Source organism: Poecilia latipinna, unplaced genomic scaffold, assembly GCF_001443285.1.
Source record: "Poecilia latipinna isolate Pla-1442-1.1 unplaced genomic scaffold, P_latipinna-1.0 Scaffold759, whole genome shotgun sequence".
Classification (NCBI taxonomy): domain Eukaryota; kingdom Metazoa; phylum Chordata; class Actinopteri; order Cyprinodontiformes; family Poeciliidae; genus Poecilia; species Poecilia latipinna.
In genome coordinates, this window is record NW_015113375.1 from 55,609 (window position 1) to 79,803 (window position 24,195).

Here is a 24,195-nt window from a genome sequence, read left to right on the forward strand (position 1 = left end):
TTTTGTTGAGGTCTTTTGATTGTGAAATTCTGTTAAATGCAATTAAATCAAAAAATATTTCAGATATACATAAGACAATATACATGAAGATGTGCAGATTTCTCAATAAAGAAATAAAAATTTGATTGGCTGTTCCAACCAATGAAACCAATAATATAGGTATACATAGGTAAACATTCATTAATAATGAGATGTTTACCTATCAGGTGAAGTGCATTACAGTAGGACTGTAATCAGTCTCGTGAAAATTAAGAGAAGGAAATTGTGTGTGTGTGTGTGTGTGTGTGTGTGTGTGCTGTCGACAAATTTATGGCATATTTTGTATTATGGTACATCTGTCTGCTTCTGTCATGTTTTTCCATGAGGTTATTAATCAAATTAAAGGCTCAATAATAAAAAAAAATATATGTTGAGTGAAGTTACAAGTCCTCATCAACTGTACAACAAAAGAGAAATCGACATGCCTGTTGACGCCTGGCGTGAAAGCACACAAACAAGGCAGAAAGACGTCAAACTGCAGATATTAAGAGTGAAAGCACAAAGTACTCGTTGGCCTTACAGCTTAATGCCAGGGTCAACAGAAAAAGGACGTGTGAGCGAGAGAGACGGAGATGCAGACAGGAAAAGACGAATGGCTGACTCGGTCATAAATCCACCCCAGCCAATCTAATTGGTCAACACTATACATCACTTCACACCATTCTGTTATTAACCATGAACCTGCATCCTCTACGGTACTTGTGCCATATAAATAACCTACAGTGCTTGTCTGAAGCACACGCAGGGTTAAAGAGGCAGAAATCCTGCAAAATGGCAACCTTTCTGCAAAGACATTTGCTGGAAGGGTTCTGACCTTTGAAAACACAAGTTGACAAGAGGAAAACAAAACAGGAAAACCCAAAAAATTATTCCTACAAAGTTTATAGGACTGCAAATAACATTGAGATTAGCACAAAACAAATGTGTATGTCCAACTAGAATATCAGACAATTTAATTTTTTATTATTTGAAAAACTTAAACTTTCAACATATTTTAGAGGGACATTTGCAATAGTTTAACAATGTAGACGATACAGAATAACTACAGAGGTCTGCGTGTACAAATGCTGCAATAAAAAAAAAAAAACATCATAGTAATCCTCTTCCATTACTCACACCAATTCACCAACAGTCAGCTGCATCCATGCATCAAATGGGAGTCCAAGATTAAACCTAGAAATGAGATCAACCTCTGAAGTTGTGAACTAATCAAAGAGTCAATAGCTTTGCTCAAATTGAAAAATAAAAAAAAGATGATGAGGTTGTATGTAAGGTCATTGTTTCAGATTGTTCGGGAGAAAAGGTGCGAGGTGGAGACAAACGCTTGTCTATATCCCTGCACAAGTTTCAGGGATGACACTTACACGTCAAATTATTAAGTGACAGACGTGGAGGGCAAAAGACCAGAAAGTAAGACATTAAACTTATCGGGTGGAGACTGGGGAGCAGCAGACTGTAAATAAGGTTTATGACACGGAGAAGCCATCGTTAGTTCATCAGATCTTATCAAAATCACAAAAACACGACATTTAAAGTCATTTGGTTTTCTTTTATTTATGTAAAAAAAGAATTACATCACACAATTAAATTCCTAACATCCAGGTAAAGCTGTGTGCTGCAGCTAGACCACAGTCTTGGTGCAGTCATATGATTTCCACCACTGTGCAAACTGCAGGACTTTTTTTCTCTGATCATCAAAATTTTCTCTGATAAGCTTTCTCCAGCGCCGTGGCTCCAAGTCCATCATGCCTCCAACAACTTCCTGTGACGGAAAGAGAGGTCAGTGCTTTTAGATTTTGCTCAGTTTAGTTCGATTTGATGTAAATCATCTATACAGTGGCAAATTCGAAACAAATGTTACATCAAGGCACTTTCTGAGATAAACAGTTCCGACTCCTTTCCAGAAATATACGGAGCCTTTCAAAAAAAACAACACAGTTAAATTCACTTGTTATAATTTCAACTGCTAAGTCATTTATGATTTTTCATTGCACCAAATGTATCCTCTTGAGAAGGAAAATCTTAGATATGATTACAACTACAATCATTCCCCCCTCTGAAATAGTTTGAAGACAACAAGGTGAATGTTCTGTCAAAGCCAAGTCCTCAGTCTCATAGAATTTGTGACTGGACTTGAAAAGGACTATTGACAGCCAACCTCAATGCAACCTGAAAGAGTTTGAACAGGGAAAATGAAGTGAAATTGCAGCGTCCAGATGTGCAGCCTCATTGAGACTTAGCCACACAGACTCTGTGCTGTTTAAGGTGCATCTGCTAAATCCTGATTCAATGGTGTGACTATTTATGCAATCTCTTATTCTACGTTATATTTTTTTAACTGTCATTATTTCGTAAAAATTCGATTTTACTTTGACATTAAAGAATATTTTTTGACAAAAAAAAGCAGAATTTTGCTGATTATGACTGATTTGCAAAGCAATAAAAGCATAAAACATCGAAAAAGGCTGAATACCTTTTTTTGGTGCTGTATAGACAAACAGAAATCAACTGTTACTACTTCACAAGTACACTTGCGTGACTAACACACTCCTTGGTTGTTTTATCTCGTATCCATACTAAAGTGACAAACTCAAACAGACTTGACTACAACTGGGATAAACAAAAATGAACTAAAGATTATGTAACAATATAAATGATGTTTGTACAACCAACCTTGCCAAAGTAATGAGGAAACTTCTGCTCATTTTCAATGACATGAGCAAATCCTCCCTGCAATCCAAAATCTACAGCAAAGTATGGCAGACCCCGAGGGACCTAGAAAGACCAAAAAAAAAAAAAAAAGGGGAAAAAATACAGATGAGAAAAACTTGGTCAGATCTGAACAGAAAGGGAGGGGAATAAAGATAAAAGAGGACAAGAAATCAAAAGGGAAATGACATACAGCTCTCCGGATGTCTTTTGAAGAGAGGTCAACGAGCTTCTTGTTCATAGCCCACTCCTCCTCACACTCCATGATAGCTTTCTGAAAAGCACCAAAAACAACATCATCACACCTGAAAAACACATTAGAGAGGCTTAGAAAACTTAAGATATATTATCTCACACAAACCTTAAAGTATATGGGCGCCATGTCACCCAGCTCCCTGGGCAGTGGGATGCACTCTAGGACCATGTGTTGTTTTCTGCGAAGGTTCATGTGTGTTTCCATAAACACACAGTCAAGCTCTTGGGACTCAAACATTCGCACCAAAGCACGCCGGAACAGCTGCGGACAGATAAACTTAGATTTTCAGGACAAAGCGCCACGTTGACTGTAACGCCAAATAAAAGCTGCTACTCTGACTTGAGGAGGTCGGATTGGACCTTTAAATGCCAAACCTGCATTTCTGACCAGACATCCTCATCCAATCCCGTGGCACAGGTGTGATGCTGAAGAGGACAGATGAGACAGTGGCCTTCCGTCATTGACACTCCTGCAGGCAGGCTCAGGTACACCTGCATTAAAGACGACGGGCGAGTGATGAGTGAGTGAGTGTGCTGGATGACAAATCGAAAACATATTTGAAACTAACCGGATAATAATTTGAGAAAAAAAATATTTTGGTAACAACTGAGAAAGCTTGACAAGTTGTATTATTCTTAAGGGTGTAAATGCTGTATTTAAATTTTGACCCATTTGCAATTTTTAGAAACAGTATCATCATTGTGCTGATATAATGTAGCCCTATTGCAAAATTCTCAATCTTATTTACTAAATATAGTTACTTTTGGTCATACTGAACCAAAATTTAGGTGTGGGCTTTGATGGGGCCACCTCAGATGTTTTTTCAAGTGTTGCCCTGTATTTAGCTCCATTCATCTTCATATCAGCTCTAACCGGCATGCTTGTCCATGCCGAAGGGAAGCAGCCCCACAGCATGATGCTGCCACTGCCAAGGGATTGCGTTCGCAGTCATAAATTAAACATCTTCCACACGAACTCTACCTACTAATTAGGTTACTTCTGCAATTCATTGGACTGGATTTAATTTAGAGGCAACAGGATAAATTGGGGTGAACAGAGAAGCATGCAAGTCTTTTCAAATTTGAATTTCTAACAGAAAAAAATTTGAAAACAAAGAATCGTTTTTTCTCTTTTATCTCAAAAAATATGAGCTACTTTGATTTGGTCAGTGGAAAAAAATACAAATAAACCCCACTGAAGTTTGAGCTGCAACATAGCATTGGAAGAAATTCAAGGTGGTGAGTGGAAACTTCAAGAAGCCACAAATGTGTTTGCATTACAACTCGATTAAAAAGTCAAAGCAATACTTTGCTCAGTCCCGTATAGACCCAGACGACCATATCTTACCTTGCTCCCTATGGCCACAATAAGATGCTTCGGCAGCTCTTGGCTGCTGAAACAGTGAGGACATTTCTCCATGGACACAGCCAGCCTTCTGCTCTCTCCAATAGCTCTGTTCCTCATCCTGTCCTCGTCCCGTCCCTCGCCCTCCCGCTGTGCAGCGCTCGACACAAACATGTCGTCCAGTGTGTAGTTGTCGCCGTCTGTCTTTCCCATCATCTGGACGGAGAAGAACAGAGGAAAAAACTAAAGTTCATATTTCAAAAAACAAAATAGAGTGATGATTTATCAGCTGAATTGTTGTATTATTTTTCTATTAATAATTTTCTTAGTTAATTTACTGCCTGTAACATATTTGAACTGAAAAGAAAGCCTCTGTATTACCAAGCAAGGGTACAGTAAAAAATAGCACTAAAAGAGCATTGTTTTAAAATGAGTCTCACAGAGCCAATGTTGCGAAGCGGGATGCAGTGTATCACTTGAGTCTTGTCACTATGGTAACCAGGCAACAGGTTGGAATGTGTGTGCATGCGAATGTGTGAGTGCATAGCTATAGCGAAGAGTGTGTGTGACTCTCTGTGTAGGAGTGAGTGTGTGTGAGAGTTAAAAACTGGATTAGTTTAATGACAGTGTAGGTGGGAATGTATGTCTGCGTGTGTGTGTGTGTGAGACATATTGAACATAACTATGAATACACCCATACGGCATTGTTTAATAACATACCATATTACTACAGAAATGCCTTTATACAAACTTCCATGCTTGCCGAATGGTATAAGAAGTAGATACTGTTCTACAAAAGAAAGCCCACGAGCCTTCACTTACATGTTTCATTTACAATAGTCAGCAAACAACACACACATTTCCTGTCCAATTGAAAAACATGTGAATTTAACAGCTAGGTGTAAGGAAAAATACATTTGTTTATCTGGTATGAATAAGATTTTAAAAGAACTTGCAAAAAGAAAAAAAGACAGAAGGAAAGGAAAGAAAAACATGAAGGTAATAAACTAAATTTTTTACAAAGGAAATGAATTCTGGTAATAAAACTTCTTCCACAGCTGTATCATCTTCCACACTTTGAAATTTGTAAGAAAGCCAAATCAAATTTCACACTTTTCCAGACTGCATAAAAGTCCTAAGTTTGGTTCATTTTTCAGTAGATCAGACATAAAGGGACAAGCAAGACAGAAAGAATGAAAGATAGCAAGAAAGCAAGGAATGAGATTTATAGTAAGTCTTTTTTCTTTTTCTGTATTTTTCCAGTAATTAAAATATTTAAATACAACCTCATCCATTTCCAGACTGTATATATGAGAAAAGGTTAATTCTCTATGTACACAGGAACACTGAATCCACTACAACAGGTATATATTCACATTATAATATTTTAGTCCTGTGAAAATTAAAAGACGAAAAGCATGCATCAAAAAACTGATTCACTGTTAATCATAAATGGATATAAAAATGCAAAATAAGTAATAATTCCCTAATAATGGAACATCAGACAAACAAAAATGGATCCATGTACATTCGTTATTGAACAATGCCAATGCCATAGCAGAAAATAAGGGGATCAATAAAGTAAAGGAAAATAATTGTCAATGTGTTTTATTCCTTTTAATCTGAGACCAAAACAGGCAACCTTTCATCTGCTGCCGATTTTTTTTTTTTTTTTTTTCTCCATTCAGTGGCTGCTTTGTTTGGTCTTGCGTAGCTCTCAGTACAACTCCAGCCTTCCAACACAGAGCACATGGGACGCACCATTACAAGCAATCTGGCTACAATTGTGCTGAAAGATGGACAAGCGCAGGAAAACAATCATAAGGGAAGGAGCAGTCGGTAGAAAAACAAATTAAAAGGGAATGGAGAAGCAACAAATAACACAGGGCACAATAATATCAGAAGCAAGGAAAACAGAGGGAAAATGGAGGCAGCAATTAAGAGAAAACCTCAAGAAAATGCTAAAAGGTAGAGTGGAGGAATGAATTTGCAGCCAACAGCTGCAGCATGACAATAGGGGACGGTATCATTCATAACACTGATAATCTTGTTTGTCTGAATTTTTTAAATCTCATAGCCTCCCCAAAATTGCATCCAAGCATTCCTTAGCAAATGTTATTCTACACATATTGACATGATGACGAGCTTTGCAATTTGATGTGCTGAACAAAATTACAGATATACAGAGAAACTGTCTGGTGATCAGTGAAATTTCAGCTTGGCCAGCCCCGACTAGTGACCAGCTGTACTGAAACTCAAAAATCTGACTCTTTTCTGGTGAGTAGACACACCATACCACAACCGGTTAACTTTTTTTTTTTTTTTCTTTTCTTATCGAGGTCAAAAAAATAAATAGAAGAAATTTGTTGGAAACATCATTCATATCTTGAGGTAAAAAAAAAGATAAGTGACAGAAAACTAGCAAAGGACATAATGTATCTAACCACAGATGTCGCTCCATTTAAAATAAGGAAGATGAATGAAAAAGTGCTAAATAATGTTTCTCGTAATGCATAAAAAAACTAAATGTGAATAAGTTCAAGTTAAAAGTTCACAATGAATTTAATATTAAGCTCACCTACTTTAAAAGAAAAAAAAAACAAGTCAAATAAATGTAAATTGAATTTCGGGAAATCTGTTTTTTCTTTCCCAAAGAAATGTTAACAACACTGAGGTGAGTTGGTTTGAAGATATATAGTTGGCTCAGCAGACACACAAATGCATTTAAAGATGACATTAATTTACATTGGTCAAATCAAAACAAAGAACTTTCTTTTGTAACATTGATAAATGACTAAAGAATGTTAGGACAAATACTGATTGATAAAACAAAACCATTTGAACAAAGGAATAAAGGATGAGATGATCAATAGTAGAAAAGAAGCCTGGAGAAATGAGAGCGTCCGGCGATGCTAGAAATCCAGTTTTCTCTCTCTGAACTCATCAATCTATAGTTATGATTAGTAACAGTATTTATAGCAGCCCTGCCATGGTAACTGTAGATGTATTTTTAGTCAACCTTTATAGGTTCAGAATGCCTGTTCGCTGACACGCATGAATGTGTGGCTGAATAGAAAAAGGAGTGTGTGTTAATGTGCTACATGTGAGTGAGAGGGAAAAAAAAAAAAAAAACTAGGACCGAGATTAAGTGCGGTTTTTAATACTACAACAACTTACCCATCCAACTCTTTACTGAAAATTTCACTTTGTCATACAATTTGTAGCCGTTTTCAAGCTGAGCGGTGGGAGAAAGAAAGTAAGCATGTTTCAAACAGGAAGGATGTGACTTGGGTTATAAAGAGGTTTAATCTGTCAAACTGCTGACAGACTCCCAGACACACCACAAACAGCCAGTATGGATCTGCTGCTGGATGTCTGTTTTAAGACTTAGTGGATGAGAGGGAGAGTCAAACAGCATCACAGGCAGCAATAGAGAGAAATAAAAAACCCATAAAATCTGATATGTGGCGCAACAAAAGCTGAATGTGTGTTATGGATGATTTCCTGGCTGGTATGACAGAGTAGAAAGCTTTATATGAACAGACAGCCAAATAGTACCTGAGCTGAACAGTACTAAGTAACACAAGCAACTGCATTAAGTAAGTAAAGAGTAATTAGAAATTGTAAGTGCACCCCAAAATTCAATAGTTTGTAGTATCCCTGGGTTATATGGCTTAAAAATAAAATCTTACATTTTTTTCATACCAAATTCCATTTCCGATTTTAACAGTTTTTTTTTTGTTTGTTTGTTTTGTTTTTTTCTGGCTTTGAAATGACAAAATATTTTCAAAAACTGGCTTTTATGTCAAACCCTTCTGTGATTTTTGTTCTTCTCAGTCGTTCTTTTGTAGATTTACTGTTTGAGTAAGTCCAGTCAATATATTAGTTCATCATTCACTAATAACTGAAAGAATCTGTTTCTGAGGCAACAGAAAAAAATTTAATCATCACCTCTCCACCACTATATATAAGAGTTGTACTGTAGCTTTCCAAACAAGCAATAAATGTTAAGTCTTTGTTTACATTTTGCTGTCATTAATATTTACCATTCTAACTAAGGCTGGCTGTTTTTTCTTTGCATTTTCTCTTAAACCAGTCTGGCATTGGAGTAAATTTGCAGGGAAAAGGCAACTGTATGTTATTCTTTGACATTTTGAAGATTGGCGGATTTCTAATGCTTAGAAATGGCCTTACAAACCTTCCAACATTGAGGGGCTACAATAATTGGTTCTCTCAAGTTGGTCTTTTTGTCTTAGCACGAGTCTGTTAGTATGCTTCAGAGCAGCAAACTGTCAAAATACCAAGTCACACTTGTTCTTCAATAATGGAGATAACTTGATAAACGGCAACCTGATTATTATTTTCCCCTTACGGTTTGGGAAAGCAGGGTGTATTTCTTTTGACTGTACATATTAGGCTCAGTACACATCAATCCTCAAGTCTTCAGACATGTAAAAGAAACTACAGGGACCCCTCAGGAAAATCCATCTTTAAAGCAGCTTGGTTAGAGGCAAGAAAATGACAAGAATACACACTGATAGCTCCAGGCTGATAAACACTCTCTATGATATTTTCACTTATCTACAATAAAATAAACATAGCTGTATATATTCTACCGGTTCTTTCTGCATTAGAATAATTTTTTAATGATTCAAATTTCCCAATAAGATTTACATTCTCATATTTTTTTTTCAAAGACCTGAAAGACTAAACCCCAAATTAATCTGAATTATTCAGATTAATCACAGCACTTTTTGTTTACAGCTACATAAATGAATTGTGCAAAAATTTGTTTGTATCTTTAAGTCTAAAACCAAATTCCAGTTAGTCTGATGCGAGTCGTCTCAATCAAAACGGGATTCATTCAAAGGTTTTCTTACCTTTGCTGCCATGCGTGAATAAAGGGCATGCTGATCTTGTGCAGAGCTCATCTTCTCCCTCCTCACCATCTCCTGCAGTCCGACGTTGTCGTCATCCTGAAAGTAGCGAACACGCTCCCCATCAACGTGGGTCTCAATCTGAGCGAGAGGTTGGAATAGAGACAAAGAAGAAAACGGTGATGAGGGGGTAAAACACTGGAAATAAAACAAGAGACCAATTTTTTCTTATGTAAATAAGGTTTTTGATTAAAGTATGTCAGATGGTTCGGACTCTCTGGTATAGAACTGACTGGTCTGAATCTTACCTCAATAACAGGGACTTCTTTGTATCAATAGGCAACTTCTCATCATAATGGACAGAAGTTACATTTGAGGTACCCCAAGGTTCGACCCTGGGATCCCTCCTATTTAATATCTACATGCTCCCATTAGCTCAGGTTATGAGAAGACATAACATTAACGTTGATAACTACGCAGATGATACACAGCTCTACATTACAATGTCACCAGGTGACTCAGAACCCATCCAAGTTCTGAACAGATGCTCAGAACATATAAATGTCTGGATGTGCAAGAACCTGCTCCAGCTGAACAGAAAGAAAACTGAAGTTAATATCTTTAAACCTAAAGAGGAACGATCGAGAGTCACTACACAGCTTTAGTTCTTACTGCTAGACACAAGTGATCGGGTTCGAAGTGTAGTCATAGTGATGATGGACTCAGACCTGAACCTTCAGTGACGTAAAGACAATTACAATGTCGGCCTTCTATGTCCTGAAGAACATTTCTAAGGTTAAAAGACTAATATCCCAGTAAGATCTAGACAAATCTATCAATTACTGCAACAGTGTCTTCACAAGTCTGACTAAAAATACCAATCGGTCATCTTTACCGGTTTCTTCTTCCGGCGTCCACCATGTGGCTCCTGGGGTCCAGACGGACCCTTCACGGGCCAGGCCCGACAGGACTCATCCGTTCTGAACAGCAAAACTTCCTGGTCTTCCCTTGACTGACTGCCAACCTAAAGAAAGAAAAATCAAAACGCACCAGGTTACAACAACGTGTCTGTTTATTAACTTATCTTTAAACATTTCAAAAGAACAAAAAGGAGACAGAGACCAGAACTTCAAATGTTATTTTTGAAAAGGCAGCTTCATCAAAGTTTGAGAAGGATTTGGCAGGTTTTTATTGGCAACACCCCACATACAGACACTGTTAAACCCACACAAGAATTTTCCCCACAAAAGTAGAACAATTAAAAGAAAAACAAACATGCTTTCTGACAAATAATGCCCTGGCAACCAGCTTCTTCAAAACGGTATGTCTAGAATGATGAAGCAGGACACACGAGGAAAAAAAAAAAAAAAAAAAAAAAAGGCAGGTCAAGAGCTGAGGAATCGGTGAGCAAAATGTTAAAGTTAAGGTGTGATGTGGCAAATTGAAGGTAAATAATTACGTAAATGTTGATTACTGCTAAATATTTGCACAGTGCTAGCCATTAATGTTAAAGACAAGAAAAAGGGAAAATCAAACATTTTTCAGTCCTTTCTGAACTTTTACAGACTTAGAAAATGGTTAAGTAAAAATTTGAAAATGCATGCTTTTTTGTCGACTTGTCAGACCAAAGTCTTAAAAAGCATGCATTTTCATTTTCATTTTTCATTTTCACCCTCATGATTTCAGGATGTGTGAAGTTTGAATGACTTTAAGAACATGCACACCCCCAGAAAAACACTCATTACTAAACTTTTAAAACACATTCAACCAGGGTCAAAGTAGTCTAAAATTGTTACAACATAACTGCAATTAATCTTCTATAAATGTTTTCCGTTTATTTAATTCGGAACAAAATGCAACTTGTGAAGGAACGTGAGCCTAACTTACCCTCCTTAGTCAAGATGTTCACATTCTGATCTAATTTAAGCTTCACTATGAATATAACTCTGAAACAAAAATAAACAATTTCAAGCTTTAAAGAAATCTGGTTCAAAAGCGTGAAATGATTTATGCTTGATTTGCAAAAGAAACACATTTGCAGCCTTTCTCAGCCCCTCAAACATTCTTCCCTTTGATGGAAGCTGCAAATCAGAAGAAAAACGGCCTTATGTAACAGCAGTTGGTCGGGTAAAAAGTGCATGGAGCAAACGGATAGATGCATAAAAGGGAGGTGAGAGTTGCAAAGTATGGGAGGTTGTCTCATAAAAATAAAGCTGTAGTGTCATAAAAAAGGAACAAAAGAACATTTTTTGTACTTCAGTCAGACCTTTCAAGGATAAAAGTTTTCAGGAAAAACAATAAATATAAAAGAGAGCAGGACAAAAAAGAGTTAGACATTGAGGACTGAAGATGAGCCAACAGGCCTCCAAAATAAGACGCAAGTGTTAAGTTTTAAAATGAACACAAATCAATAGACCTCCAGGCTGGACTGAACAAATACCTCTGAGCTTATAGGGGAACCAAAGCCAAAGAATTATGACATGTCAAGTGAAAAAGATTTCTACATTAGACCTTTTGACTGGGAGAGGAAAACTATTGCCCTCCAGCTGTAAATGAGATTCTTACTTTAAATATAAAGCTCCAACAACATTATTACGATTTTTCTGTGTGTTTAGAAACATTTCTCGAGCCTCCTGGAAAAGTGCTCCATTTTCTCTGCTCTTTTAAAGAGCCCACCACACTTATTGGCACCCCTGGCGAAGACATGTCCAAGAAACCTTAGAAACAAATTTAGATTTTATTAGCAAAGATCTCACACTGAAATTTTTTATCACCCTTCTACCAACTGTGGCAACTGAACAGAACTGAGTCCTTCCCTGCAACATTTCACGTAGCCGGAGAAGACGGAGAGGGATCTCTCCCCCCCCCCCACACACACACACACACACACACACACGTGTACAGGTTTTTAATAGGCTGGGAGGGAAAAGGTAGAGATTGTGTCGTGTGAACGGCTTGTGTTGATTTGGCCGGATCTTTTAGAACATTATCAAAGGTTTTTAGGAGTTCCAATTAACGTTTTCTATCAGAGGGCACTAGAGCTCCATTTTTAATTGCCACGGTGCTTATGGTAGCATTTAGTCTTGTAAGGTTCCCTGAGGTTTTGGAAGACAAACACAGCATCACAGATCACCCAAAGTTCTTCAGAGTGGCCATGTGGTTTAAGAGATATTGATCCTTTTTTTCACCCTAAACATTGGAAAGCTTCTGAAAACACTTGGACTAATCTGAGCAAAGCATACATTTCCAGTAAAAGCCTCAATAGCAGCAACAACCAAAAGCTTATGTTCATGATGGTAATAAAGAAGTTGATGTTTCCTCTCAACTCCCAAATAACTCAATGTAGATACTGGCTGTTTCTCAATATGAGCCCTTTCCTTGTACTTGTGAAATGTCATTGATGGTGTCCCGAGTGCTCATCATCTAATATTATTTGTTGAGGAAAAAGATTATTTCTAAGGAAATAGTCTTATATTTCTTTTCATTTTTTAGTAGATAACCATAATTGACTTTCTATTATAAATGCGAAAATAATCCCATGAGACAGTAAAACTGGATCATTTAATGAAACTTTGTCATAGATCTTAGCTGAGCGGCGACATCATCGAGTACGCTCCGCTCCAACTGCAGAACTTACAGGCCTGTGTCCTTGGGCTCGGTAAGGTCGGACCTTCAACTGCAGCCATGTACACAAGAAGATATTTGCGTACTTGAATATTGAGAATGACCCATTGTCTGATGGTTGTTATAGAAACCAGTGACCCTATAAGGCCTCATCCAGCCTTGTTTGTAACAGTTCCAGTTGCTTTAAACTTTTTTAAAAATTATATCTTACTACTTATTTATGTTTAGCTAACGCTGAGACGGTGGATTTGGGAAAGTTTTCAGTCAAATCCAGAAATTTGAAGAAATCTGCTTTATTGGTCCTCCGTCTGTGACATTAAATGACAATTAACATTTTTAGGCCAGTTAGGATTACCAACATTATTTTTATTTGCTAAATTCCAAGAAAAATGTAAAGAGATTATTTTCCGTTTACTTTTCAAAGTCAGAAGTTTACATACATTTCATTAGTAACGGCCCTTCAAAGCACAGGACTTTGGTAAACACTGTTTGGGTATCAATCCACAAGCTAAAGGAACTCTTAAAATACTATAATTCTTAAAGTAGTATTTACAAATGTACTTCATATGAAACTATAGATTTATTTAATCCTCTTTATTGTTTTCTGGGTTGGGAATATGCTATGGCAATGAGAGTATTTTATTTTATTTTATTTTTAAAACATGACGTCTCAATAATTTTGTCAGAAACGGTCTAATTGATATCTGCCTAAAAAGATGTCATGCTACAGCTTCTCAATTCTTCCTTAAAAAAAAAAAACACATTAAAATGAGGACACTCAACATTAGGAAGGTCCTGGTGAAAAATAAAGGGCATTTGTCGATCAGTAGGCGTTTGCTGACGTGCTCAACAACAGCAGTTTCAACCCAGACAGGAAAACAAGAGTCCAAACTCACTTCAAACGAACTCCCTTTTAGAAGCAGACAGACATGAGAGTGGAGAGTTTAGTTATGTTTGAAGCAAAGCTTGTGTGTCAGGCTCGTATTTTAACAGCATGCTGAGTGTGATGGATGCAGCAGTTTTGTAGCTCTCTTCAGATCTGTGAGGTTTAAAACAAATATAGGTTTAAGCTTTCAGATTCGCACTCAGACTTTTAGCGGTAGTAAAAGATAAATCTGTGAGTGATGAGAAAGCTTATTTGTTGCCTGCGTGTCTGTCTACGTGGTCGGATAGGAGTCGGTCTTTCGAAGTGTCTGCGTGTACATGAGTGTTGGCTGATAACCGCACTCTGCTGGAAACAGAGTATCGTTATCAGCACAAGAAGCAAAAGCTCTCAGGAACAGCTTGCATCCAGAAATAATAAGAAAGAATAGATCACGTTCAAAAGAAATATGTCCTGTCTTTTACTTTACCCTTTCCGCATATTCAGTCATCGTCTTTATTGGTGGAAAGTTTTGCTTATCGTGTTTTCCAGTTCACAGCAGACCCATAAAGACTTCCAGCAGAAGTGAGTAAAAGGAGTCACTAAGGGAGATTTACCAACCTGCTTCAACTTAGCTGCTTCATGTTTCTTCTTTCTGACAGCATGAATCTCCTTTGCTTTTTGAGCTGCTTCCAGCTGTGACTTCAGTTTCTCAACCATTGCCTGAAAACACACACACATATCAAACATAACAATGTGACCGCATACCAAATAGTGAGCAGGTCACTGTATCATGGAGTGAACTACCAGAGGGCTGCGGTGGTATCAGTCCGGTTCAGCCCTCTTCATATTGGGCTAGAACCACATATTGACATCGAAAGCAACACGGAACAACTCATGTGATGAGTCATGTGAGAATCCCGACTGTTTTGAGCATCCATAAAACATCCTTGAAGCTTTTGGCATTGCAACAATTGCATCCCTGCTTGCGCATTGGGTGTAACAGGCCTCTGTAAGAAACAATCCACAAACTCAAGCAAAAGAGAAAAATGAATCCTAAAGACACAATGTTTGGGCCTCTGAGGCAGACATAGCACAAAGGTCTGCTGCAATCTCCAAACATAACAGATCCCATCTGCACACATCTCCAAATAATACATATAGGCTGGTTGCTGGGAGACCGAGGGAAGCTTTTTTTAAAGACCGTTGTTCTTCCATTTGCTACTCTGTCCAAAACAGAGTGATGAGGAAGGAGCTCTGATAAGGTTTATAAAATAACTTTTTGATAGTCGCTGCTCAACCCAGTCCTTGAAGCAAACACGTGACAAGCTGGCTCAGTGATAATAGTTTTGGAATATGGCATGTCATACCAAACACACACGTCATCAAGCAGTCATGGGAATCCTGGACATGGTGCGGTTGTCCCTCCCTCAATGTGAAGGCTGACTGAACTGGGTCACCTGAAGATCACTGTTGTGCTCCTTGAATCGTTTGTCTAACAAGAAGCAACAGTGATGCTAGAAATAAAGAGGGGGAAATTAGATGTGCACCGATAAATCAGCCAGCTGACAAATTGTCTCTGGTATCCTTAATTTGGCCAGGAGGTCAGTGATTGGTCAATACTCCCTTTTCCACTAATCTTATCAACCTCAGTAAAGGTCTAAAACTCAAACACTGTCCTGTTCTGCTGTTAAGTGAGAGAGGTTTGACTGATAGATCTGCCCACCAGACAATATCTCCCTGTTCTCGGTTAACAACGGTCACTCCAATGTTGCTAGTCATTGGTTTTCTTGCTTTATTTAGCAACATTTCAGACAAAAATAAATAAATAAATAAATTAAAAAAAAATAGTATTGCTCAAAATCAGAATGTCAAGCTTTTTAAAGGTTGGTAATCGGCGATCAGCCAGAGAACTGCAACCGGTGCATCCCTAATTATCAGACTAAAAGAGGCGACTACCATCAGCGGATGTATGCACCAAAGATCAATATAGAAGGTAGGGTCCAAAATGTCTCAACAGAACAATAAGAATTCTCCATAGAGCATCCTCAGACCAGGTTTTTCCAAGTTTTTCCATATACTTTACTGCACTTTAAAAAACAATTAAATAAACAGCTAACCTTCCTTTCTTCCAGGACTTGTACAGATCTAGGGTCAGGAAAAAGGCAGCTAACATCTCTGCAGACCACCCACATCCTGGACACAACCTGTTTAGACTTTTACCTGCTACAGAGAACAATTTGCTTAAACCAGCTGCCACAGAGACAGTTTCTTTCCCCAGACCGTCTCTCTGATGAACACCTTACAGACAGAATAGTCAGCCGTTAACAAAAAAGGGGGTATTTGCAATATCATATTTGGCTTGCCTCTTTCCCCATTTTTTATTTCGACAAAACAAATAGCTTTACGTACTATTCTTATTCTTATTTTATTCATTTGTAGTTTATATAGTTTATGCTTTATGTCTGCACTGTCTGAGAGCTTGAAAATCAAAGTAGCTTCGTCTGATTCTTTTTAACTAGGAGAGAAAACAAGTAGAGAATGCAGATAAAACAGAACACTTGAAACAACTGTGGCACAGCTTGTTCTCCATTAAAGCTCTTCTAATGTTGCAGTGACCAACAGAACATCAATAAAACATTTTAAAACTCACCGTATTGCCCATGATCTCTGCCTTTATCAGCTTTGACCCCAGTTTGTTCATCTCTTCCTCTGACAGCAGTGGAATCTCTTCTTTTGCCTCCTCCTCCTCCTCACTATCGTTCTCAGTCCTATGGAAACCGATTTAAAAGGAGGCCAAAGGGCAAAAAGAGATTAAAAATAACATTGGATTACACATCTGCCTTGCTGACTCAGAAACATTTACCCCCCCCCCCACTTCCATTCTCAAAATTGTTTTTCTAAACTTTTTAATTTAACCATTTAGTTGTTTGCTTCTTCCCCCACTGTTTATCTGATCTGATCCATTTTGAGTTGTCGGGGCCCCTCCAGCGATAATAAGAGCCTTGCCTGGGAAGCGTCGTTCTACGCTATTACACCCCTCACAGGATCATTCCCGTCTGCTCCCACCATATAGGCTCATTTCACGCTGCAGGGGGTTCTGACTGCCCGTTTACCAAAACAACTTAGTCTAATGAGGCGAAACATAGAAAGTGTCACAAAGCAGCGATACTTTGACATCTGGCCCACATGTAAGACCAGCACACCATAAAAATCTGAATTATTGCTTTTTATTTTTAGGTTGGGTGTTTTTTGGGGTTTTTTTTTTCTTTGAAATGTTATTTTCATTCTTATTATTACCTTTAAAAGGTCTGTAAGCTAGCACTGCGGTCATCTAAGAGAGCTGGAATCTGTGAGCAGCAGAGCATTTTTACGTTGGGGGAATATATGACCATTTATCTTTGCAAAAGAACTCAATGAAATGGATGAGTTTATCACGAAAAGTCACTAAATTGGTACATAAGAATAAATAGGTCTGTGATTACTATCTCAGCTCATGCCATGAATCTAGCCTTTTAAGGAAAAGAAGCAAGAAAAAAGCTGTTCTTGAAAGAGAGACAGTAAATGTGTGGAAGAACTCACTTCGGTCAGATCAGAGCAAAACAGACTTTGCTAGACGCATACAAAATGCCACCTGAAACACTATGCCCATGCTGAAACATGGTAGTGGCAGCGTCATGCTGTGGGAATGTATTTCTTCAGCAGAAATAGAGAAGATGTTCAGAGTTAGTGAGAAGACAGATGGATGGAAGAAAACTTATTAGAGCCACATAAGTCTTGAATCTGGGGGTTCAACGTTGAACAGGCCACAAACATCTGGCCTATAGAGGCAATAATAGATAAGTTGAAAGGGAAATCATTTTCCTCCTTTAAATCATGAGGGAAGCATTGTTTCCAGCAGCTTTAGATCCAAGACTCTCGCTAAGGAGCTGCTTTCTTTATCGCTGATGAGAGAGTGAAGCCTGAGGTGGAATTTTAAATTAAGGAAATCTTCTAAGTGTTAAATATTGAGCTCTCTTTTGAAGCAAAGTTTAAAAGTTTTTGTTATTTTCACTACATTTCCTTCGATTTCCTCTAGAGCACATTGGATTATATGTATGAATGCTGCCGTACAACTAAATGTGCCTTGATTTGCCTATTGAGGAGTTAGAATGACCCAGCTGCAGTCCTGACCAAAATCCACTTAAATATCTGTGGCAGGACTTAGAAATCAATATTAAATTGCTCTCCATCCAATCTGGCTGAACTTTAGTTATTCTGCAAAAACAAATTAGTAAAGATTTCAGTTCAACAAGCAGAAAACCTCAGACCTTGCTGATGAAGCAACATGAGGAGCGTGTCCGGTCGCCTCTGGCTGGGTTTTGTTTTCCTGAGGAGTCTCGGTCCTGTCGGGTTCCTGGCCAGATGCGCCGCGTTTTTTCCAGGCTTGAATACCGCTCTGCTTCCGGGGAGAGGCTTCATCATCAGGGCTCGGTTTCAAAAAGCCAGCGGGCGGCCGGGTTGGAGGAGGACGCTGATGTGCTGCAGAAAAGTATAAAAGAGGTTGATCTCACAGACAAAGACACTTGGCATGATTAAACTGGACTGAAATGTTACGTTTTCCTCTTTATTTCTGGCGTCACCGTTGCATCTCGTCAAAACATTTACGACGCAATAACTTTATTCAACTTTAATGAATCGATTTTTAACAGGATTCTATCAGACATCTGAATAAAAAACAAGCAAAAGAAAAAAACTCACCTTCAACACTATCATCATCCTCTGATGGTTTGAGGAAACGACTTTTTAGTGAGCCAAGAGAGGAAGAGCGCTGATTCCAACTCTCTCCAGATGATGATGAAGATGCTCGTGTGCTGAAGTCTTTTTCTTTATCTCTATGCCTATCCCTTTCTTGCTCTCTGACCCCATTTTTGTCTTTTTCGCCATCTCTGTCTCGTGCACTCCCTCTTTCCCTCTCTCTGTCTCGGCCTCTGTCATCCTCTCTTCCTCGATCCCTCTCCTTCGTATCTCCCCTCCTGTAACTCCCTTTTTCCCGGGGTGACAGGTCTCTTTCACTTCTTCTCCACCGATCTCGATCTTGCCTGTCATCCCCTCTTGCTCTCCACCTCTCCCTGTCATCCTCCTCTCCTCTCCTCCATCCTTCCCTCGCTGATCGCTCTCTGTTGCCTCGACTCTCACCATGCACGGCTTTCTCAGCGTCGGCGAGTCTCTTCTGAAATTCCTCCATTGACTGATAAAGAAGAAACACAAGAAAGACTTTAAATATTTTTGGTGGACATCAAAAAGCGCTTCAAACTACTTTCAAATCTTTCACATCAGCTATAAAACCGTCTGCAGATTGAATGCAGATTTGCTCCTGGCAGGCTGGTTTTTAGCTCGCTTTAAAGCTTTATACTTTCCAAAGTGCCGACTAATTTGCGCCTGTGAATGTGTGAGAGCGCGCAGAAGTCGATCCTCACCCCATATCTCTGAGCTACAATATCGCTGAGGCTACGCTGCTCCCACTCTGCTTGCTCCTTCATCCTCTGGTAGCTCTTCCTCAGCCAGCTCAGGCCACCATCATTCACTACAGGGCCTGCTGGAGTAAACAGAGCAGAAACATGAATATTCACAGGAAACCTTTTTCATACCCGCTACTATTTGTGTGATATTGTTTTTTTGTTTTTTTTTCCCCATTTCCCACCATACCACACTAAGGCCACTCGATTTTATGTAAAATAGATTTGAAGGAGGTTAATTAGATGCCACTTCAGGAGAGGATTTATCAGCTATCCCACCAAAGTAGCACCTTAAAATGGATTATAGGAGATTATGCATGGAGCGATCCAAAATAATCCTGAAAATAGCATTACCTCATATTCTATAGTTTGGTAAATTTAGGCTGCATACCCATATTTGTGTATTTATAAATAGGGGGAGAGAACAGAAGTGTTTGCTGCGTTATGGTAAAGAGTGAAGTAAGAAAAATCTTGGCCGCTCTGACTCACTTGCGCTGACAAACATTTCAAGTAAAAAGCAACTAAAATCAGGCAAATTTTAGGATTCCCTGGGAATGGGCATTGGCGAAATGTATACTGCAGGTCAGTATATATATATATATATATATATATATATATATATTAAACAAGCAATGTGAAATTGTCTGCTTTTATCTGGTTTATGAAAATACAACATAGTAAACATTGTGAGTGTTAAAAATATAAAAATAAAAATCATATGCAATAAATAAAAGACAAGAGATTCTAAATAAACTTTTTTTGTAAATTTTATCAAATTAGGATAATTTTTTCTTGAGAATGAAAGCGAGGAGAATATAAAAATTGCACAACAAGGCCTTTTTATGGACAAATCTGATTTGAAAATGTACAAGTATTTCGAAAAGTAAAAACATCACTTTTGAATGAAAGTTTAACAAATTCAAAACAGAGAAGATGATTCTAAAACAGCAGGGTTACAGGAAAACTGAAAAAAGTGATGGAAAGGAAAACAAGATCCAGGGGGTTTATTTAATCCAGGGATTTAATAAACGTGTCTCATCGTTTTTATGCAAAGCACTGAGAACCAGAACAAAGACTCGAAGCAAAAATAAAGCTATATTTTTTTCCTCATGTATAATTTTTGAGAATAATGAGTGTAAAAGAACACTACAACAAAATGAGCGCACTCTGCTACCTTTCTTTGCTGCAGTATGAGCGACGTCCTCTGGAGGCAAACCAGTTCCTCCATCTTTCCAGTATGGGTTTAGCTCCAGTTTGTGTAAACCGGCCTGGAACAATCAATACTATGTAAATACCAAATTTACAAGAACTGGAACATGCTTATGTAAATAATCTATTCAAAAGGAAGCGAAAACAACAGCATGAACAACACAAATGACAATATGGTGTTTTCCTTAATTCTCTTTAACAAACACAAATCAACACTCCTCAGTCTCAAATACTTTTGGTACGTCTTAACTTTTTACTCGCAGAAAGTGGAGCCAACCCATTAGTAGAAGAAAAATGCACCTGTTCAATGGCCTGAGCCTTGGCTCTCTCTTCTTCTTTCTGTCGGTCTTTCTCTGCTTTTCTCTCCGCAGTGGACGTCGTCTTCATAGCCAGGAAATCAAAAGTCATCCATTCGTCTCTCTTTGACATGGAGACACAATCAGAGAAAAAGAAGCTGAATGAATTACTGCTATCAGCAGAAAGAGACAAAAAAAAAATCTAAATTGAAAAGATAATAATTGTAGAAATGACTCCATGACAGTGTGTAAGCTGCTATGGAGTTTGTCGTAAACACACCTGGACATCCTCTGCTGGGCTGAGGCTGCCCTCTGAAGCCTTGGGCTGCGCTGGCAGCTTCCATGCTTTCACAGGCTGAGGCTGAGCCTCGACCCACTCCTCCTCTGAGTCCTGAAACGACGGCAGGATGGGGTTTACAATATGAAGCAACATCAAACCAAGAAACCACATAAACAAGTGTCTTAGAACAGCTAAAAACACAGGTTTTAAATCTAAATAAAATAAATTGCCACTGTCATTAATCACAACAAAATGTGCCAGAGCCTAAAATATTTCAACTGCGGTATAACTTCAGTCCAGAAAAGCTGAATTCCCATCTCTCTTTCAGGAGCAAATGCTCATATTTTTCATGCAGCAGTAAAAAAAATAAAATAAAATAAAATACCTGTGAACTTTCACTGGAGCCATTTCCTTCTTCTGCTTTCTTCTCCTTCTTGACTTTTTTCTTTTTCTCTTTCTTCTTCTTGGATTTTTTCTCTTTCTTCTTTTTGCTCTTGACAGAACCCTCCTGTTGGATGTTCACATTTTGTTTTAATTCCCGTTTTTTGTAAATTTACATTTATAGAGACAGAGACACAAAAGCAAATACAACAAGCAGTCCTTTTCATACTAATACTGCACACCAATAATGCAATAAAGATGTATTTTTTTCATACATTGTGCAGTGCAACATCACAAAGCAGGACACATTAATAACACTGGCTACCCAACAACGATTTCTGACAAATGAAGGTGTGGGCAAAAAAAAACAAAAAAAAAAAACAGGAGCTGGATTGAAGTGTAGCTTCATGATACTTTCTGGCTTTTATTTTCTACCCAGAGATCCTATCAGAACACGTCAGACTGGATTCAGGGTAAACACTTCCAACTCTTCAGCTCGTTCTCTCAGCACTGGATATCATTGCAAAAGATGAAAACACAGCAGGTCTTCACTGGCTGATTGTTTATTGGAACAAAATGAGAATACAAGCCCAATCATGTCTAGTCATCTACATATCTGGCAAGACAAACTCATCAAACAATTGACCAAGTGGTTATCCTTACTTCCTCCATCTGCTGCAGCCTCTGGTCCACCTCAGGAAGAATCCAAGTGTCCTCCCCTCTCTGCCGCTTCAGCTCCTTTCTTCTCTCTTCTCTCTCATACTGCTGCTTTGCCTGAATTAAATTGGAGGGTGAGAGGAGAGATTATAGCCCACACTAAATATTTATGTCAATATCTAAACAGTAGTTGCAACCAAAAATTCAGCTACACATTCTTTGTGGAAAGTCTGATAGACCCGATTGTACAAAGAGAAGCTGGATAGAAGAATCACTATTAGAGATGCACCATCAAGATGGCAAAAAAATCACAATCAGTCCATTTTCTCTCTGATCAAATCTTTTTTTTTTTTTGTATTAAAACCAAGAACTTCCACCGAATTAATAATACATACATTTCATAATAAACATCAACCTTCAGCATGTAGTTTGATGCACTTTATTTTTTTTACTTTTAGGAACATCAGATAAAGGTTTCTGCTTTGGTGCATAAATCAGGAAGATATAATTAATTCACATTATGGCAGATTTAAAACTACCTGTATCAGAGAACATGTAGTATATTTTTCTTTTCATGTAACAATGGAAAATAATTGGAATCACCAAAATCACCATTAGCAAATCAAACCTTGAAGAAAAGGGTATTAGTCAGAAAAACGCTGAGTGGCGCACTCTACGTCTAAATGACATTATATTGTGATTTGTGAGTAGTTGTTGTTGTTGTTGCTGTTGCTTATTTATTTCAAACGGGAAAATGCGCATCACATCATCTACCAGAGTTAGCCATGGAGGCTAATTTTCATCTGTAGCCCATCCAGATGAAAACTGAGCTTTACAGTTCCAAGCTTAATGTTTAGAAATCAAACAGTTAACATCAACAAAGTCTTAACACGTTTTGAGCTAATCACACTTTAGCCTTAGCTGACATAATACCATCCCTCTGTCAGATCAGGCACACCTGAGCTGAACAGATTAAAGCGTTTACAGCCCTATAATGTGCATCTACAGGAAGCAGACACTGGTCTGAGAGGAGTGTAAACAAAGCTGCACTGCACACAGATAGCCTTCAGCTGTGAAGCTGTGTGCATATGTGATTACAGCACCGACACTGGCCTCAACATCAAACCGGGCACGATGGATGAATGTGGCTGAGGCATAAAACAAACGTTAAGATATAGGAACAGCTTTGCTATCTGCCTCATTCAGTGTTTAGCTAGCAAGTTCCTTCTTTTAGTCTGGAACTATCTACAGATCCAGACACGTAGAAATGGTTAAGTCACACAAAAACTGTTAGCTTTACAGGACAACGAAAAATGACATAAAATAGACCACAGCACATTAACGTTATGGCGTAGTCGTAGCTATTAACCGTGCTAGCTGGTTAGCGTTTATTCGGACAATACCGGTATGGTTTAAACAGTACACATGTGCATGATATAACATGATATAACTTTACTTTAACGTATATTGTTTTTCTCTGCTCTCACAGCTTGTACCTTCTCTATGGCCTCTTGTCGTGCCTGACGCTTCTTTTCTTTCCTTTCGTTGATGTTGCTGGAACTCTCAAAACTGACCCCGTGCGTCGCCATGACACTGTCGTAAATGCTTTTGTCAAACGTCGTGACGCGTCGCGGTTTACGTTAACTATTGACCTGTGGTTGTTGTAGTTGAGAAAGACAGTTTGAGAACCTCAAAAAAAAAAAAACAGGTATGCTTGATAAGAGATTGGTAAAATATCACGATTCTGTCTTTGTTTGTAAAACATTGTAAATGATATGCTGCACTTCTATTACAATAATTTATTCAAAATATTATCAGTGAGCAAACAAGGGCGGGTTCTAGAGATTCTTAGGAAAACTGCTGTGGGTGAAGCTACTTTGTCCTATATCATGCATCTCATACTTGGAATCCGATTCCAAGTAACATCAGAAATCTTTCAATTTCGATTTAATTTAGAAAACATCTTAAAAATGAGCTCTTGTCAAGCCTAAAATTTCAACATTATTTATATGTAAATATGTATGAATTTTATGGTCATTTCATGCATTTTCTTATTTAGTAGTGTTGTTTTGTGGTTTCTATTGTTGCTTTTTTAGAGATGTAAATTAGCCACTTGGAGATAGCCTTCTATATTTATATGTAAATTGTTATCAATAGTATTGT

The 24,195-nt window shown here is 38.1% G+C and overlaps 1 protein-coding gene across 2 annotated transcripts; it reads right to left on the bottom strand.

The window, feature by feature from the left end:
* Window positions 1-1,567: 1,567 nt before the first annotated feature.
* cwf19l2 (CWF19 like cell cycle control factor 2) lies at window positions 1,568-23,665 on the bottom strand. Of its 2 annotated transcripts, none has more exons than XM_015045987.1 (19): window positions 23,529-23,665; window positions 22,039-22,149; window positions 21,380-21,502; window positions 20,995-21,105; window positions 20,719-20,838; window positions 20,384-20,477; window positions 19,171-19,286; window positions 18,452-18,941; window positions 18,022-18,232; window positions 16,365-16,482; window positions 14,333-14,434; window positions 10,121-10,249; window positions 9,229-9,366; window positions 4,352-4,564; window positions 3,379-3,495; window positions 3,110-3,265; window positions 2,942-3,022; window positions 2,713-2,814; window positions 1,568-1,801 (listed from the first exon to the last, which is right to left on the bottom strand). In XM_015045987.1, the coding sequence occupies exons 1-19, from the start codon at window positions 23,619-23,621 to the stop codon at window positions 1,661-1,663; spliced, it is 2,766 nt and encodes a 921-aa protein (XP_014901473.1). In that variant the 5' UTR covers window positions 23,622-23,665; the 3' UTR covers window positions 1,568-1,660. The 2 variants fall into 2 exon arrangements, with proteins under 2 accessions (XP_014901473.1, XP_014901472.1); XM_015045986.1 differs by having other exon boundaries at window positions 19,171-19,289; window positions 23,529-23,664.
* Between the last annotated feature and the right edge of the window lie 530 nt (window positions 23,666-24,195).

Coding starts and splice junctions, on each gene's coding strand:
- cwf19l2 (XM_015045986.1), bottom strand. CDS start 23,621: ATGGCGACGCACGGGGTCAGTTTTGAGAGTTCCAGCAACATCAACGAA. Junction 22,150..23,528: donor GACAAGAGGCCATAGAGAAG/GTACAAGCTGTG, acceptor AATTTAATTCAG/GCAAAGCAGCAGTATGAGAG. Junction 20,839..20,994: donor GCCCAGCAGAGGATGTCCAG/GTGTGTTTACGA, acceptor TCCATGTCAAAG/AGAGACGAATGGATGACTTT.